Source organism: Cyclopterus lumpus, chromosome 11 (genome assembly GCF_009769545.1).
Source record: "Cyclopterus lumpus isolate fCycLum1 chromosome 11, fCycLum1.pri, whole genome shotgun sequence".
NCBI lineage: Eukaryota > Metazoa > Chordata > Actinopteri > Perciformes > Cyclopteridae > Cyclopterus > Cyclopterus lumpus.
This window is the reverse complement of record NC_046976.1, coordinates 9830881-9846318: the sequence shown is the minus strand read 5'-3', so window position 1 is coordinate 9846318 and position 15438 is coordinate 9830881. Positions and strand designations below refer to the sequence as shown.

The 15438-nt window shown below is 41.3% G+C and overlaps 2 protein-coding genes across 5 annotated transcripts in view; one reads left to right on the top strand and one right to left on the bottom strand.

Annotated features, from left to right (window-relative positions):
- Nucleotides 1-316: 316 nt before the first annotated feature.
- si:dkeyp-120h9.1 (uncharacterized protein LOC566469 homolog) overlaps nt 317-15438 on the bottom strand; it is a 20290-nt gene continuing 5168 nt past the window's right edge. For 2 of the 4 annotated variants that reach the window (XM_034544560.1, XM_034544563.1), the window contains 9 exons: nt 11054-11179; nt 9995-10066; nt 9506-9650; nt 9205-9328; nt 5749-5852; nt 5529-5625; nt 5266-5415; nt 4102-4285; nt 317-2640 (listed from right to left, as the gene is read on the bottom strand). In XM_034544560.1, coding sequence (XP_034400451.1) covers nt 2546-2640; nt 4102-4285; nt 5266-5415; nt 5529-5625; nt 5749-5852; nt 9205-9328; nt 9506-9650; nt 9995-10066; nt 11054-11179 — 1097 coding nt within the window. In that variant the 3' untranslated portion in view covers nt 317-2545. The remainder of the gene's footprint in view (nt 2641-4101; nt 4286-5265; nt 5416-5528; nt 5626-5748; nt 5853-9204; nt 9329-9505; nt 9651-9994; nt 10067-11053; nt 11180-15438) is intronic. The other 2 variants (XM_034544562.1, XM_034544561.1) reach the window with 2 other exon arrangements.
- stmn2b (stathmin 2b) overlaps nt 15257-15438 on the top strand; it is a 16731-nt gene continuing 16549 nt past the window's right edge. The window contains exon 1 of the mRNA XM_034544565.1: nt 15257-15303. The gene's annotated coding sequence lies outside the window, so the exon portion shown is untranslated. The remainder of the gene's footprint in view (nt 15304-15438) is intronic.

The following is a 15438-nucleotide window of genomic DNA, read 5'->3' as shown; positions in this document are numbered from 1 at the left end:
TTATGATGTAATAATAAGAAAACATTAAAAGAGTTCTGTCTGTCAGTTTCTCATCACAAAAGTTCCCAAACTTAAAAAGCTGATTTGCTATACATAAATATATGTACCGTTTTCAGAAACCAGTTTTAAAAAGAGAAAAAGCACTTTACCGGCCTAAAGTAAAATATTTAAATTAATTGTCATACAAACACCTCAAGATATTCATTGTTAAACTTGAAAATAATAAGGCTTTCATGATGCGTGAGAAGAGCCTGACCTCTAGTGGCCGTCAGCTGCCATGTTTCCAGTTCAGGGTGAGGACAAAGTAATGGAGACACACATTTTGAACTCGTCTTTATTCAAATAAAACACAGCACCTTTATGCATCAGTCTGGGCAAACAAGACTTTCTCCACTGAAAAGCATGTCTTGCTTTTTGGTTTGTCAACACATAATAAATAAAAACAATCAAAGAGAGCACTTAAGACACAATTTTACAAATACACAGATCACAACTTTGACAAACCCGACCAAACCAGAACACACAGATTCAGTATTAAAAACGCATAAAAAAAAAAAAATACTGCAACATTCAAGTCCTGTGACTTCTGATTGTATGAGAAATTCGCACACGCACACTCAGCAACATTAAACCGATATCTGGCTGGTGTTCTGAAGTGCTCATCAAAATAGACGGGGCCGTTGGCACATCACACTCACAGAAGGCACATCAATGTCATCAGGACAACAGCACAAAACATCAAAGTTTGACTTATTTCTACCTGTAGTTCAACTGACTAGAGCTGTAATGTTCTCACTAGAAAGCAGAGACACTTTGCTACGTGCTCACAGCACTGAGCAGAAAAATGGTCCAACTATCAATCAGCATGTGTAAGACCTTTGGCTATGCACGGTGACTAAATGGCCCAAGTTGGGAATATATTCACAAGGCAGCGTTACATTAAATATACTATTTGTGTTACCAACTCTTCAGACAAGAGTGGGTCAAAAGAGAAGGCTACAATGTGTGCACATGGGCTTCCGTTTGTTTGAGAAGACCACATCCTGAAGACAAACATTAACCAGAGTCTGGCAGGTATGTTTGCTTCAGCCGGAAACCATCACAACATAGGAATGTACATTTTGTTCATATCCCTTAGCTTTTTGTAGCATTACTTTCACCGGTTTGTGTTTGAAGAGAGAACAAGGTGACAAAAAAGGCATAAACAAAAACATGGAAATTGTACATGGCCTCCTGAGTGACACATGGAAAAATCTCATAGTTCGTCTCTGGAAGTAAATATTAGCTCCCACTAGGACTCAAATATAGACCTGCATTCAAAGGTTTATAGAGGAACAGAAATAGGATGCACAGACGGATACATCATATATAGATATATCAGTCAATGAACACATAAAAAGTTAGCAAAAAAATAACAGTACTTTTGGAAATAATCTTGTCTCACCAAGCTAATTATTACAGATCTGTCCATTTGGTCATCCAGTACAGATGTAGATTAGTATAAAGCGTTTCTATAATCAAGGTAGTAAAAACAGGTCGGTCAAAAATCCCAAGAACAACGTTTTTGGACATCGTCTGGCTGCCACACGATTAGGGTGATGTTTAAAACTCAAACAAAAAAATTAACTAACACATTTATGTACTAGACACTGGTTTGCATCCACACCAGACAGGTAATTGGCCAATCAAAACATGTACACATAAGCAGTTGGAGGGTCTTCAAGTCTTGCACCTCATTGGGCTGCAAGATGCATCATTATTATTACCCATCATGAGGGGTCTCCTGTGTAAGCAGACTTGGAAAATGTTTCTTTGTCTTACTTTTCATAGTCACTGGTTTCTGCTTGTGAATCCCAGCGTCTTTCTATGATCTTAAGGAATCTAAAATGGTTGGATTGGCCATCATTTGTAACCTGTGATAAGGGGCCATGAGTGCCATTTCAAACAGGGTCACAAGGTTTGAACCATCCATGCTCATCTTTCACACATTCAAATGAGCGACAGCAACTCAATCCGTTAACACGAGATGTGATGCAACACATGTAAGGAATAAACATGTTTAAAATGTGTCTGCTATATTTGTTTGTGAAAAATTAACCTGGAGCATGTTTGCAGAGACAATTCCTTGTAGATCAGGTTGTTACTTTACATTTATTGCAGTGCCACCCTAAAGCTTTCTGTCAGCTAATGTGTGCGTGTGAGCTGCAGTTGTAGAGACACACGAGTGGAGAGAATTACACAGCCAACACTGCATTGTGTAACAGCATGAGAATGTGCTCAAGTTTCACCGAGTTAATCTGAGTGCTGTTTGGAGGGTTATACTGAGCATAATGTATAATCATGCAGAGTAAACTCAGCATTTATATATATATATATATTGTGCATGAGAGAGAAAGAAAGGAAGAGGTGTGTTGAGCTCACCTCTTCAGTTTCTTCATCCTATACTCATCTAAATCCTAATTGTCTGCAGCTCTCAACCTCCTGTGTACATTCTTCCTCTTCCATCCCTCCATACAGCATTTCACACAAGGGTTTTGTTGCTTCATCATTCGATCTTCTCTGGGTCTAAATTGTCCAGGTCGATATCAGGCGATGTCCCACAACACAGGAACAGTTTCTGGGTGTACAGAGAGATCTGATCTGTAGTGGAAGAAAAAAAAAATATTTAAAGGAATCAAGGGTTGCACTGAAGAGATTATCTTTGAAAATACAGTTAACAATGAGAGTGGTTCATTCAGTGGAGTGAAGATCGCCACTAAATCTATCAGCACCAACCACTTCTGTACTGATGCGCTCTAATTTTAATCTCTGTAAATGTCTGTGCCGCCTCTGTGTAGGCATGCGTCTCAGCACAAGCGTACCTGCAACTTAGTGTTTATTTAGCCTCCAGGTCTTTGTTTCCGTGTTTAAATGGAAAGTTGATGCCAGATAACAAAAAAAGGTACAGTAAGGTTTAGAGAAACCGCAATCACAGAGGTGTTGGAGCACGCAATCATAACGCGACAAAGAACATTATGCAGTCTGCTGCTCCAGCATGTGAGATCAGCCGTTGACTGTCGGACTGACATGTGCATGATTGTCCTAGGAGAGATTATGATCATAAACAAACAATACAGTGTTTTAGACTCTTAAAAGGATTACTAGTTAAAACATTGTTTCATTAAATAAATAGTATTAGGAGGGGATATTCTTCAACTGCAGGTTTTATAGTTGCACTACAGTTTACCGTATGTGGGCTCAATAGTACACTGAACTTTGAAACAGTAATCTCAATCACTCTTCAGCTCTTAACACTAAGACAAGGAGTTTTTACATGTGCCAATGGTAGCTGGTCTACACACAACTTACAGTAAGACTAGTAAGCTACTTTCAGAGGTTATCCATAATAACATCAAACGGCAACATTCATGCACAGGGACATTTTTTACAGCTTATGTACCCAGACTTTGAATGTTATCAAATAGCCAAGCCAAAATATGGACCGATATTGGCCTATTCTAGATGTGCCGTGTATCTGTCTGCTGATACAACCGAACAAGAAATTACAGTATGGAAATGCAAAATAAGGTTTCAGGTCATTTGGAAAGAGAGCAACTCTTACAGCGTTTCCACCAGAGCTGACAGAAGGAATTCTCAACTGTGATTATGCATCCTGGTCACAAGAAGAAAAAATAAGAACAATCTAAAAGATCTGTATCAACATTCTTAATATGTTAAATTTAAAATGAATTACCATCAGCCCATTTATATGGTACTCTGATTTTTTTCGGTCCCAAATATCCATATCAGTCTCAACATCTCATCTGTCAGGCTTTTCTCTCAATGTTACGTACAAATGCATGTCAATTAATGATGCAAAGGGCATTGCTCCTTTCAAAATACAAACTCACCCTCCAGTCTGCTGCTTGGGATTAAGCGGCCATGTTTTTTTAGGCATGTTGGTCCCCATGCATATTTGTATAATGGTTGAATAGTCATTAATTATATAACATGCATATAAATTAAAGAGTAATCCTAGCAAAATATGGTGCTTTTTGAAAAGCAGCTAAGGACATCACCACTGCAACGACATGCACATCGGCGTCAGCTGAAGCCTCTTACCGAGCATTTTCCCAAAGAAGATTGGTCGAGAGCTAGCTGGCAAGTGGATGCACATGTAGTAGACTGGTACACCAGACAACGCCACAGAAATGCCCACCAAAGAGTTGATGGTGTCGCTGTAGAGGGGAACCACAACCAGGAATATGCTGCACAAGCAGTAGACAATTGGGAAGAACAAAGAGAGCTGCAGGGGAAGGAGGAGGATATACACAAGGGTTTAGAAAAGAAGTGGAATCAGAAAAGAGGAAAAGGGGGAGCAAAAGGTTGGAGAGAAGAAATGTTAAAAAATATTTTAAAATGACATTAACAAACATAATAACCACATTCCTCTGATTATTTAATTGTGGCTTTAATTGTCCTTAGATTGCTCAGCCGGTATGCAGTGCAGTCACTTCTATGTTGACTAGGATAACCAAATAAACTATGCGATTAGATTCAATACTTCATGGGCTTTTAACATCGTCATCATCACTCAAAGCCATTGCTGGGGGTGGTCAGGCCTGCAATAGAGGCACTGTTGATGGGTAAACAAACGTAAATACAGGTCTAAAAGGCTTGAAGGGTTATAGATACAGTAGCACGTTATCCTTCTGTCCGTCTAAAGGACTGATCACAGCTTTTTGCATTTTCTTACTTACTGTTTATTTAGTTTTCTGTTTAGCCGCAGCATCTAATAAAGGTTGTGGACTGTCAATGAAGGATAAATTACCAGGAAGCCTTTAAGAGACGTGATGATGTCACACTTTGGGCCAACGGTTGCCCTGTTTAGCCAGCATAAGTCTTTCTAACAGGGTGGAGGCATTGGGACAGACTTTAAAAGTATTCTACTTTTCTAGGTGTCTAGAGCCTCTTCTGCCACATTTTCTGAACAGATTTCATGCAAACATTATGAATACACAGGATGTGCATGCAAGCAGGGACTGTTCGGAGGACTACTGCATTCATTTAAATCACAACCCAGTGACATGCGATTAAAAAAACTGCATGATCGCTGATGTGTCACATTTACTGTGGCTACCTGTCTGACTTTAATTTCCCGTTCCTGCATATGCCACATTCACGTCATGCCCCACACACAGAGGGGAAATGATATGTTCCTGGAAGTCAGAGTCATTATGATCCTGAAACATGTATATCAGCATTCAAGCTGCACACATTGTTTACCTTAACAGGCCGGTGCAGATCAGGAGCTTTGATGCGCAGGTAGATCTGGCTGGCTATTGACAAGCCGATGAACAACCAGTAGTTGAAACTAAAGTAGTTGATTAACTGGAAAACGTCCGGCACAGACAGGTAGATCAGAGACATGCCACCCTGGAAAGAAGATGGTTTGAGTTTGGTAACGAGCAAGCATCAGGGACACAGGCATCCAAACAACCAAATATGCACAGTTCAATAAGAAAACCCACAAACATTTTGAAACCTACATTGAAAAGCAGGGCAGGGATTGGGGTGAAACGCTGAATGTGGATCATGCACAGCACATTGGGTAGGTGGCCTTCTCTGGAACCAACAAAAAACAACCTGCAGGAGAAACAAAATGTTGAAAGCATGTCACCATGTTTGCTATTAGTTTTGCTGCTACTTTTAAATTCAAAAGATCACAGGCAGAAGTAGGATTTTGTCGAATAGCCCTTATGTATTAACCTGGAGGCAGCGATAATGGAAGAGTTGAGGCCTCCGTAGCAGGATATGGCCACAGACAGAGGGATTAGCCATCGAGCCCAGCCCAGCGCCTCGTCTGCAAATGTCTGAGGAGACGACATCAAGATCAGTGGCCCTCAATGTTAAATACAAGTAAAAAATAGCTGATTACTCTGATGTTACATATTTAAAAAAGGAGAATTCATTGTCATTATGCAACACAGGAACGCACAATAAAATGCAGTTGTAGCCCATTTGCAACACAAGAGAAACATGATCAACAAAAAACAAAAACAGTGATGAATTGCTGTAGTGCATTTCCTACATTACCATCAAAGAATGCAGCTGCAACAAAAACAATTCTCTGGGCAGATAATATAGCCGACATCTTAACAGAGTCCATCTCCTCTCGTCCCACTGGAGCCCTGTGCTCTGTCCTGCAGCCACGATGGAGCCAGGGCTCTGTAAGGATGTGGACAGTCATCGACCTCCTGAAGTCCTGTTTCATCCATCTTATTTTTCTGCAACTAGGCATCAGATGGCCAGCTGAAGGCTGGGTAATGGAGTAGCCTCAGCTCTTAACTGGTTTTACTAAGATTCCATCTCTGCTCTCCCTCTGGGGGCAGTTTGGTGGCATTTTGTCCGACTGGTCTGGATGGTTAATCTGTCACGGGACGGCGGTGACCGTCTCAAAATGTCCTCTGCACTCAATCCCCATGCTTCCCTTTCCTCCCCGATATTGATGAATGTATTCTGTCATATGCGTTATTAGTGCTCCAGTAATCATCATGAAAAAACAACAAATTCAGTCGAAAATCATGGAACTACGAAAAGCACAACTCAACACTGAAACATACTTATTCCATGACAACCCAGAGTTCAGATCAGGAAGCAGAAGCAGAGTTGTAGTCATACACCCTTCTCTGCACTTCCATTCGAGCAGTTACCCACACTTAACTCTATAGAGACAGTGTCTGTCCGACGGCCACTTCAATTAATTAAATAAGTAACCAGAAGAGGAGTCATACAACCTCATACAGGTTAACACCACTATTTCAGCAGTGCAACAAAACAGGATAATTAAATGTGGACTCCTAACTATTAGATCTCCGCCATCTAAAGCTGTATTAGTAAATGATTTAATATCAGACAATCACATTGATTTATTTTGTCTTACTGAAACCTGGCGAGTCATGACGAATATGTCAGCTTAAATGAATCAACTCCTCCAAGTCATATTAATACTCACATTCCTCGAGGCTGAGGAGGTGGAGTAGCAGCCATCTTTGACTCAAGCCTATTGATGAATCCTAAACCTAAATTGAACTACAACTCATTTGAAAGCCTTGTTCTTAGTCTTTCACATCCAACCTGGAAAACATTACAGCCAATCCTATTTGTTATACTGTGCCGGCCACCAGGTCCATATTCTGAAGAAGACGGTGAGGCAAAGGAGGTTTGCTCCCTGGTATAACCCTCAGACCCGAAAACTAAAAGCAAACTTCACGAAAGCATATGGCGTTCCACCAATCTGGAAGAATCACGCTCAGTTTGGCGAGATGGTCTTAAAACATATAAAAGGCCCTCTGTAATGCCAGAGCAGCCTATTACTCATCAGTAATAGAGGAAAATAAGAACAACCCCAGGTTTCTCTTTAGCACTGTAGCCAGGCTGACATTTGGATGGCTTTTCTCCCATCAACCTTGACCAAGTGTCTTCAACAGTTTCTACTTTTAAACCGTCTACCTGTCTCTTGGACCCCATCCCGACAAGACTGCAAATGGCACTCCTCTGTTGGATATTGTTAATGTGTCTTTGCAAACAGGCCATGTACCACATTCCTTCAAAGTAGCTGGAATTTGATCGGGACTTGTCCTTTAACTTCCACGTGAAGCAAATCTGCATTTTTTCATCAATGTAACATTTAAAAAAATCAGGCACATCTTGTCTCAAATAGATGCAGAAAAGCTGGTTCACACTTCTAGACTGGATTACTGCAACTCCTTATTATCAGGCTGCTCTAATAAGTCTCATAAGTCCCTCCAGTTAATCCAAAATGCTGCAGCTCGTGGACTCACAACAACTAAGAAAAGAGATCACATTACTCCTGTATTAGCTGCTCTGCACTGGCTCCCTGTAAAAATCAAGAATCACATTTAAAAACCTACAAAGCCTTGATTGGTGATGCACCATCATATCTTACGGAGCTTGTAGTACCATATTGCCCCACTAGAGAGCTGCGCTCACTAAATGCGGGGCTACTTGTGGTTCCTGGAGTCCTAAAAATTAGGATGGGAGCAAGAGCCTTCAGTTATCAAGCTCCTCTTTTATGGAACCAGCTTCCACTTTCAGTCCAGGAGACAGACAGTCACCTCATTTAAGAGTAGACTTAAGATTGTTCTCTTTAATAGTGCTTATAGTTATGGCTAGCTCAGGTTAGCCCTGGTCCAGCCCCTAGATATGCTGCTATAGGCTTATAGGCTGCTGGGGGATTTTTAGGATACACTGAGCTTACTTCTTGTCCCTGCTTCCTGCATCCAGCCCCTAGCCTGGACCTGGCCTCCTGCCATGGCCCTGCTGATGCCCCCTCCACATCTCTCCTCTCTTTCTCCTTCCGTTTCATGGATTGTGGAAATCTGGATCATGCCTACTAATTATTGATACATTCATTAAATGTGTTGTAACTCTGTTCATCTGTACACATGACATCTCTTGCTCCAGTCCAACTAATATCTCTGAAAACTCAAAGAAGCTTTATTAAAGCTTAGTGCATATGGGTCTACAATTAGGATTCTTAATTAAGATGGGATTTAAATGTTTGAAGCAAACCAGGTTTTTAAGTTTAAATATTATGAACTTTCAGTGCAGTGCTGAGGTGTGGAGCCAAAAAAGTGATCGACAGGTCCATCAGTAACAATAAATACTTCAATAAACTAGAATAACCGCCTCGCGTTTGTTTGCCTTCGCCAACCAGTCACATTGCAATTTATATTCATGTCATGTCCAAGATGTCATCATTATATCATTTAAAAACTATTAGACATTAGTGAAATGGTCATGAATTCTTGAGTTGTGGCCAAAAATGTGATTTGTGAGGTCACAGTGAAATCCCTGTAATCACTAATCACATCATCATGTCCCCATGTTCCTGTGTGGGGCGCTAACCTCTTTAGCTAAATGAGGTTCCTGCCATCTCGATTCTACAGCCACAGATAACCAAAATGGAGAACCGAACCAGACACTAGTGCTTGTGGCTGCCAGCCAGACTGAAAGAGATGACAGCAGAAGACAGGAAGCAAAGACCAAACCTGGCAGTCCCTACAAGGCTGAGCAGATGTTCTGTGATTTACTAATAGAGTTTATAGGTAACCATTAGTATGCACACGGTCAGACTGTTGGATGGTTACTGCTCATATACAGCTTCTTTAGTGCACAAGGAGAATGCACTAAGTTACTCACCACAGCGACAGCGTCACTGGTGAGCACTTCGTCTGCATCCATGACGACATAGTAAGCGATGTTGGTCAAGATGTAGATCACAGTGACAATGGGCATGGAAATGCCGATGGCCAAGGGCAGATTCCTGAAAAAGAGAAAAGTGGATTTCATGAACTCAAAGATCTCAATTGGGTGAAATTCAGATTACTTAGTTTTAAGTCAGATTAAGGTTAAGATATCAGTTTAAGTCAAAGCAATGCCATCAGGAATGAAAATCAATCACCCTTGTGGGAAAACCATTCTGAAATAACAGACCTCGTACCTCTCTGGGTTTTTGATCTCCTCTGTGATGAAGTTCAGTGTGTCCCAGCCAGAGTAGGAATAGAGAGCTGAATAGAAGGCCAGGGCCATGTCCCCAGGGTTCAGTTTGGAGCCTTTGAAGGAGTCCTCAAAGTTCTGGTCAAAACCTACACCAACACAGGGTTGTTATATTAGCCCAGTAAATAAAGTAATGCAATGTAATATTTTTAAAAAACTAGTATAATACCCTGCAATTTATATACACTATAAGTGGATACGTGCTCGAAGCAGTTTAGTAAAAAGAAAGACACAAACATAGATGCCAATCATCAATAAGTGCCAAACACAATCAAAAACAATCATGAAATGAAAATGTCAATAAAGTTAATGGAATCTGTGTAGAGTTTTGTCAGTGTGAGTAAAGACATAACACTCCTAAATAAGACATTAAACAAAAAAAAAAAAGCAAATTCTTTAAGTTTCATTTCAGTTACTCATCAGCTCAGCTCACTTGACCTTTGCCTAAAAGACTGCAAGTCCCATAATGCACCACCAGCAGGCCTGTGCAGGCTGCTCATTACACCTGCAAATGGAAAGTCTCTCTCAGCAGCAGAGGGGCAGAGAGAGAGAGAGAGAGAGAGAGAGAGAGAGAGAGAGAGAGAGAGAGAGAGAGAGAGAGAGAGAGAGAGAGAGAGAGAGAGAGAGAGAGAGAGAGAGAGAGAGAGAGAGAGAGAGAGAGAGAGAGAGAGAGAGACTGATACTGATACTGATACTGATACTGATACAATACTTTTGTTGTGATGATTGATTTGATGAATTGTACAGTGGTAACCATGCATCACACAGCCAGCATGCATATCGGTTTGCTGATGTTTGCATTTGAGTTTGGCTGTTTTGTTTGAAATTTGTATTGACATTTTGATGCACGTTCTTGAAAACGCCAGTGCTGCATACGGTTTGCATTAATTTGTTGGATTGAAATTGTAAAAAAAGTTTATTTACATTTTTGTATAACTTTTGCTTTTTGTGTTTTGAAGGTTTTCAACCTAATGGACCAACCAGTTAACAACTAACAAATAAGGAAAAAATAAATATGGAACTGTGTTGGAAAGAGTTGTCTCGTGCGTCCTTTGGGGTTCATGTACCAAGCCATTTCAAGTTGGGCAAGAGTTGAACAAAACACATAGGAACTTGACAATTATAGTTCTTGTACCACAGAATTAACCAGAAAGAAAACTACAAATCGGTAAAATTAATCAATTCACTCAAAACACATTTAATGTGGATGGTTTTCTTTGAGCTGGTCCAATGTAATATATTGGTTAGCATTTGTATCTATTGGTTAGCATTTGTACAATTAATATTTACATTGGCGCAGAGGTACAATATTTACTTCACTGTTTTCAAGAGACTGATATTGGCTGATTTTAACCATTTACAACATTCAATTAACTGATTAAATGAGATGGATTTTATCTTAAATGGCACAGTAGTGCTTCATCCCTTCAAATTTTAGCCAAGTCAGAACAGTAGCGTTGGAGTCATAGCGAGTTTATTGATGAAATCCTACCTTGTCCAAGCTTAACCAGGCCAGTAATGATGATGACAATGAGAGCTAGAACCTTCGCTACGGTGGAGATGACCTGAAGAATAGCACCCCATTTCACTTTCATACAGTTCACATAAGTCAGCAGACCTGATAAGAGAAAAAGAGGAAGAAAACAGCAGTTAACAAATGGTCGAAACAGGATTGTCTGAGATCTGTGGCAAACTAAAAGTAGCAGCACAATGAATGTATTCAAGCATTTCAAACAGAAGCATGCAGCAACGTGGGAGAACAGTGTTGCACTGCGAGTTGCATAAAACGGCTACAGCCCTAAAACAACTGCAAAAAAGCAGGTAATATGAGCGGAATCATTTTTCTCATAGTTTCCTCTACGTCAGATTGAATAAAAAAGCTGAAGCTGGCCAACCCGCTTGTTGGTTCCCCATCAACTACAACAGCAACGGAGAGAGTCGTGTAGAAGACGAGAACATTGTTGGCATTGCAGCCCGAGTGTAAGGTATGGCTATGAAAGCACCTTAACACGTCAACTGTAGAAATACAGGGTTGATTTAAGGCAGAGTTGAGGGGAAATCCACAAGTATGAAGTGTAGTTACACACATATCCCTCTAAGTGCAATGGTAACAAAGACTAAGTGTAGCAGCTTTGTGGAAAGGTTCACATAACATAAAAGGCAAGGCAAGGCAAGTTTATTTATATAGCACAATTCAGACACAAGGCCACTCAAAGTGCTTTACAGGGGCAAGAAAAAAAAAAAAGGTGTGACATCAATTAAATGCAGCATGCATGCTAACATGTACCAGTACATTGACTCAACAGGAGTCACAGGAGCAACAGCGACAAACATCTCAAATTAAACTATCACTGTAAACACAGGAGTGCACAAGTGCAGGTGGCTCATCATGATTTGCAAAAGCCCCGGCCTCGTTAACCGTCAATGGATAAAAAGAAACGATTAATATATAGATTAATTATGGGTAGACATATTCATTTGCTTTTACTGCCGACGATGCTGGCTGACCTGTGGTGAGAAATTAGCAAACATGTAATGTTGAAAGACTCTTCCAGAACAAACGCAAAGCATTTGCTGAAAAGTATCAAGCTGCAGAATGAGCGAAGAAGAGCGATTTCTCCACTGCTGCAGCAAACTGAGCAAAGTAAATCTACTTTCACAAACTCCAGTACTGCTGCTGGATCTGTGGCAGCTCGTGTGGCAGCTCGTGTGGCAGCGAGGAGTCCATTACTAAGAGTTTCATAACTCCTCTGTCCTCGGTGCTCTAGTCTAAAACTCCGGTGTAGTGAGGACGCTCAATGTAAACGTAGCAAAAGAAATGAGTTTTAAAATCGGAAACGTAGTTGTGTGGACATGGCAATATCACGTTTTAAGTTGATATTGCCAGACACAGTCCAGACGCTTTTCTGCTTGCTCCTGCATTTTTTTCTGCTTTCTGCTTTTATTTCTCTTTCTTTTTTGTGAAAATCTATGAGGAGATTACTCAATCTTCTCAACATGCCTGAAGGAGTAATACAAACAAAGTCTCGCTGTGAAAGCTGTCGGATATATCAACAAGAAATGTGTGCGCTACAGGGATTTTTGCCTTAGAAACCGAAAAAGGACTTCAGGAAATGCTCCCAGCGGAATCCAGTGGTAAGAAGTCAACATTTACTTCCAAAGGAAAGGGTGAAAACACTGCCACTTACAACTTAAATCTAAATGATACTGTGTCTTTTACAAGACTCTGTAAAGACACTTGTAATGGACTTGGTGCTAAGCCGAAGCGAAGTCAAAATGTTGGTATCAATGGAGGATATGTAACATCACCCGGAATAAAGTTGCAGAACAGATTTTTACCACCGTCAGAGCCAAATGTGACTGAGTATAACAAACAGAGAGTAAACTATAAAACCACTGTGAACCATGAAGCCAGTACAAAGCAGCAGATGGATAGAATAACTGTGACGAGTGTCAAGGTCAAAGATACTCTTGTGCTTGGAGACGGAGCCATATCTAATATAAACATAAAACAGAACAGCTACTTGCAGCTATCCAAGTGCCACTGTCTCTGACATCACAAAAATACTTCCTCAGGAACTGGCAAAACATCAAGGGGTGAGACAACTGATTGTGCACGTGGGTGCTGTGGATACCAGAAAGGATCAGTCTGAAATCTTAATAAAAGACTTTAATAAACAATTTGAGAGTCTTGATGACGTGGCAATACCCACATTCATTAGTGGACCTCTCTCAAACATCGACAACAGGATAAACAAATTCAGCCGCCTGCTTCAGTTGAACACATGGCTGTCCAAAGTCTGTTTCACTGCCCATCCATCCATCCATTTTCAATACCGCTTATCCTCATTAGGGTCGCGGGGGCGCTGGAGCCTATCCCAGCTGACATAGGGCGAAGGCAGGGGACACCCTGGACAGGCCGCCAGTCCATCGAGGGCACATGTAGGGACATACAACCATTCACTCTCACTCTCACACCTATGGGCAATTTAGAGATCAATTAACCTGCAGCATGTCTTTGGACTGTGGGAGGAAGCCGGAGAGCCCGGAGAGAACCCACGCTGCCACGGGGAGAACATGCAAACTCCACACAGAAAGACCGCTCCGACCGGGAATCGAACCCGCGGCCCTCTTGCTGTGAGGCGACAGTGCTAGCCACTACACCACCGTGCAGCCTTGTTTCACTGCCCTTAGAACTCAATTCTATATCTAAGTGTAATAACTTTGCAATATGACAAAGTGCAAGGCATTAAAAATGCCATAAATTCCACAACACAAATATCAACTCTGCAGCCAGCTAGACACCTAGAGCTGACACATTTCATACCTGTCACTGACAAAACAGTCGAAGAGATCATCTGCAGTCTGAGTCCATCGACGTGCTGCCTTGATGACTTACCCACTAGATTTCTAAAGTCTGTGCTGAGCAGTTTGTTACCACAACTCGCTCACCTAGTCAACATCTCACTCCAGACTGGAACATTTCCAAAGGCCTTAAAAACTGCTGTCATTAAACCTCTTCTAAAGAAGAGCAGTCTTGATGCCACAGTACTGAACAACTACCGGCCCATATCAAATCTGCCATTCTTAGGCAAAGTCCTAGAGAAGGTTGTATACCAACAGCTTACTGACTTTCTCCTGTCTAGCAATGCTTTTGATACTTTCCAATCAGGTGTTAGGCCCCATCACAGCACTGAGACAGCTCTGATCAAGATGACAAATGATATCCGCCTGAACACAGACGCAGGCAGTCTCAGTCTTAGTTCTGCTGGACCTGAGCGCTGCCTTTGACACAGTTGACCATGGGATCTTATTACAGAGGTTAGAAAACTGGGTGGGAATCTCTGGTACTGCACTAAACTGGTTCAAGTCCTATCTCGAGGACAGGACGTATTTTGTTGAAATTGGTAACTGTGTCTCTGACCAAATGGCTTTGACCTGTGGGGTTCCCGAGGGGTCAATCCTAGGACCCCTATTATTCAATCAGTACATGCTTCCATTAGGCCAGCTAATACGCAGCTATAACGTGTCCTACCACAACTATGCAGATGACACTCAGGTCTACGTGTCACTGACGGCAGGTGAATATGGGCCTGTAGATTTACTTTGTCACTGCATCGAACAGATCAGTGTGTGGATGCAAAACAATTTTCTCCAGCTAAACTCAGACAAAACTGAAATCATTGTCTGTGGCCCACAGAAACAAAGAGAAAGTGTTATCAGTCACCTTGAGACTCTCTCTCTAAAACCTAAAAATCAGGTTAGAAATCTAGGGGTAATATTGGACTCAGAAATTAACTTTAATAGCCACATTAAATCAATAACATCAACAGCTTTTTACCATCTAAAAAAACATTGCTAAAATCAAAGGAATAGTGTATAAACCAGACTTGGAGAGACTAATCCATGCGTTTGTCTCCAGCAGGTTAGACTACTGTAACGGTCTGCTCACTGGGCTCTCTAAACGAGCTGTAAGACAGCTGCAGTACATCCAGAACGCTGCTGCTCGAGTCCTGACTAGAACCAGGAAATACGACCATATTAGTCCAGTGCTCAGGTCTTTGCACTGGCTTCCTGTTGCTCAGAGAATAGATTTCAAAACAGCTCTGCTTGTGTACAAATCTCTTCATGGTCTAGCACCAAAGTACATGTGTGACATGTTAGAGCCATATGAACCATCTCGGGCTCTGAGAAGCTCAGGGAGTGGTCTCCTGCTGGTGCCCAGAGTCAGGACTAAACACGGTGAGGCTGCGTTTCACTTTTATGCTGCTAAAATCTGGAACAGTCTTCCAGAAGATGTGAGACAGGCCTAGACTCTGACAATGTTTAAATCCAGGCTGAAAACAGTTATATTTGACAACTGAAAGTATTTTATCT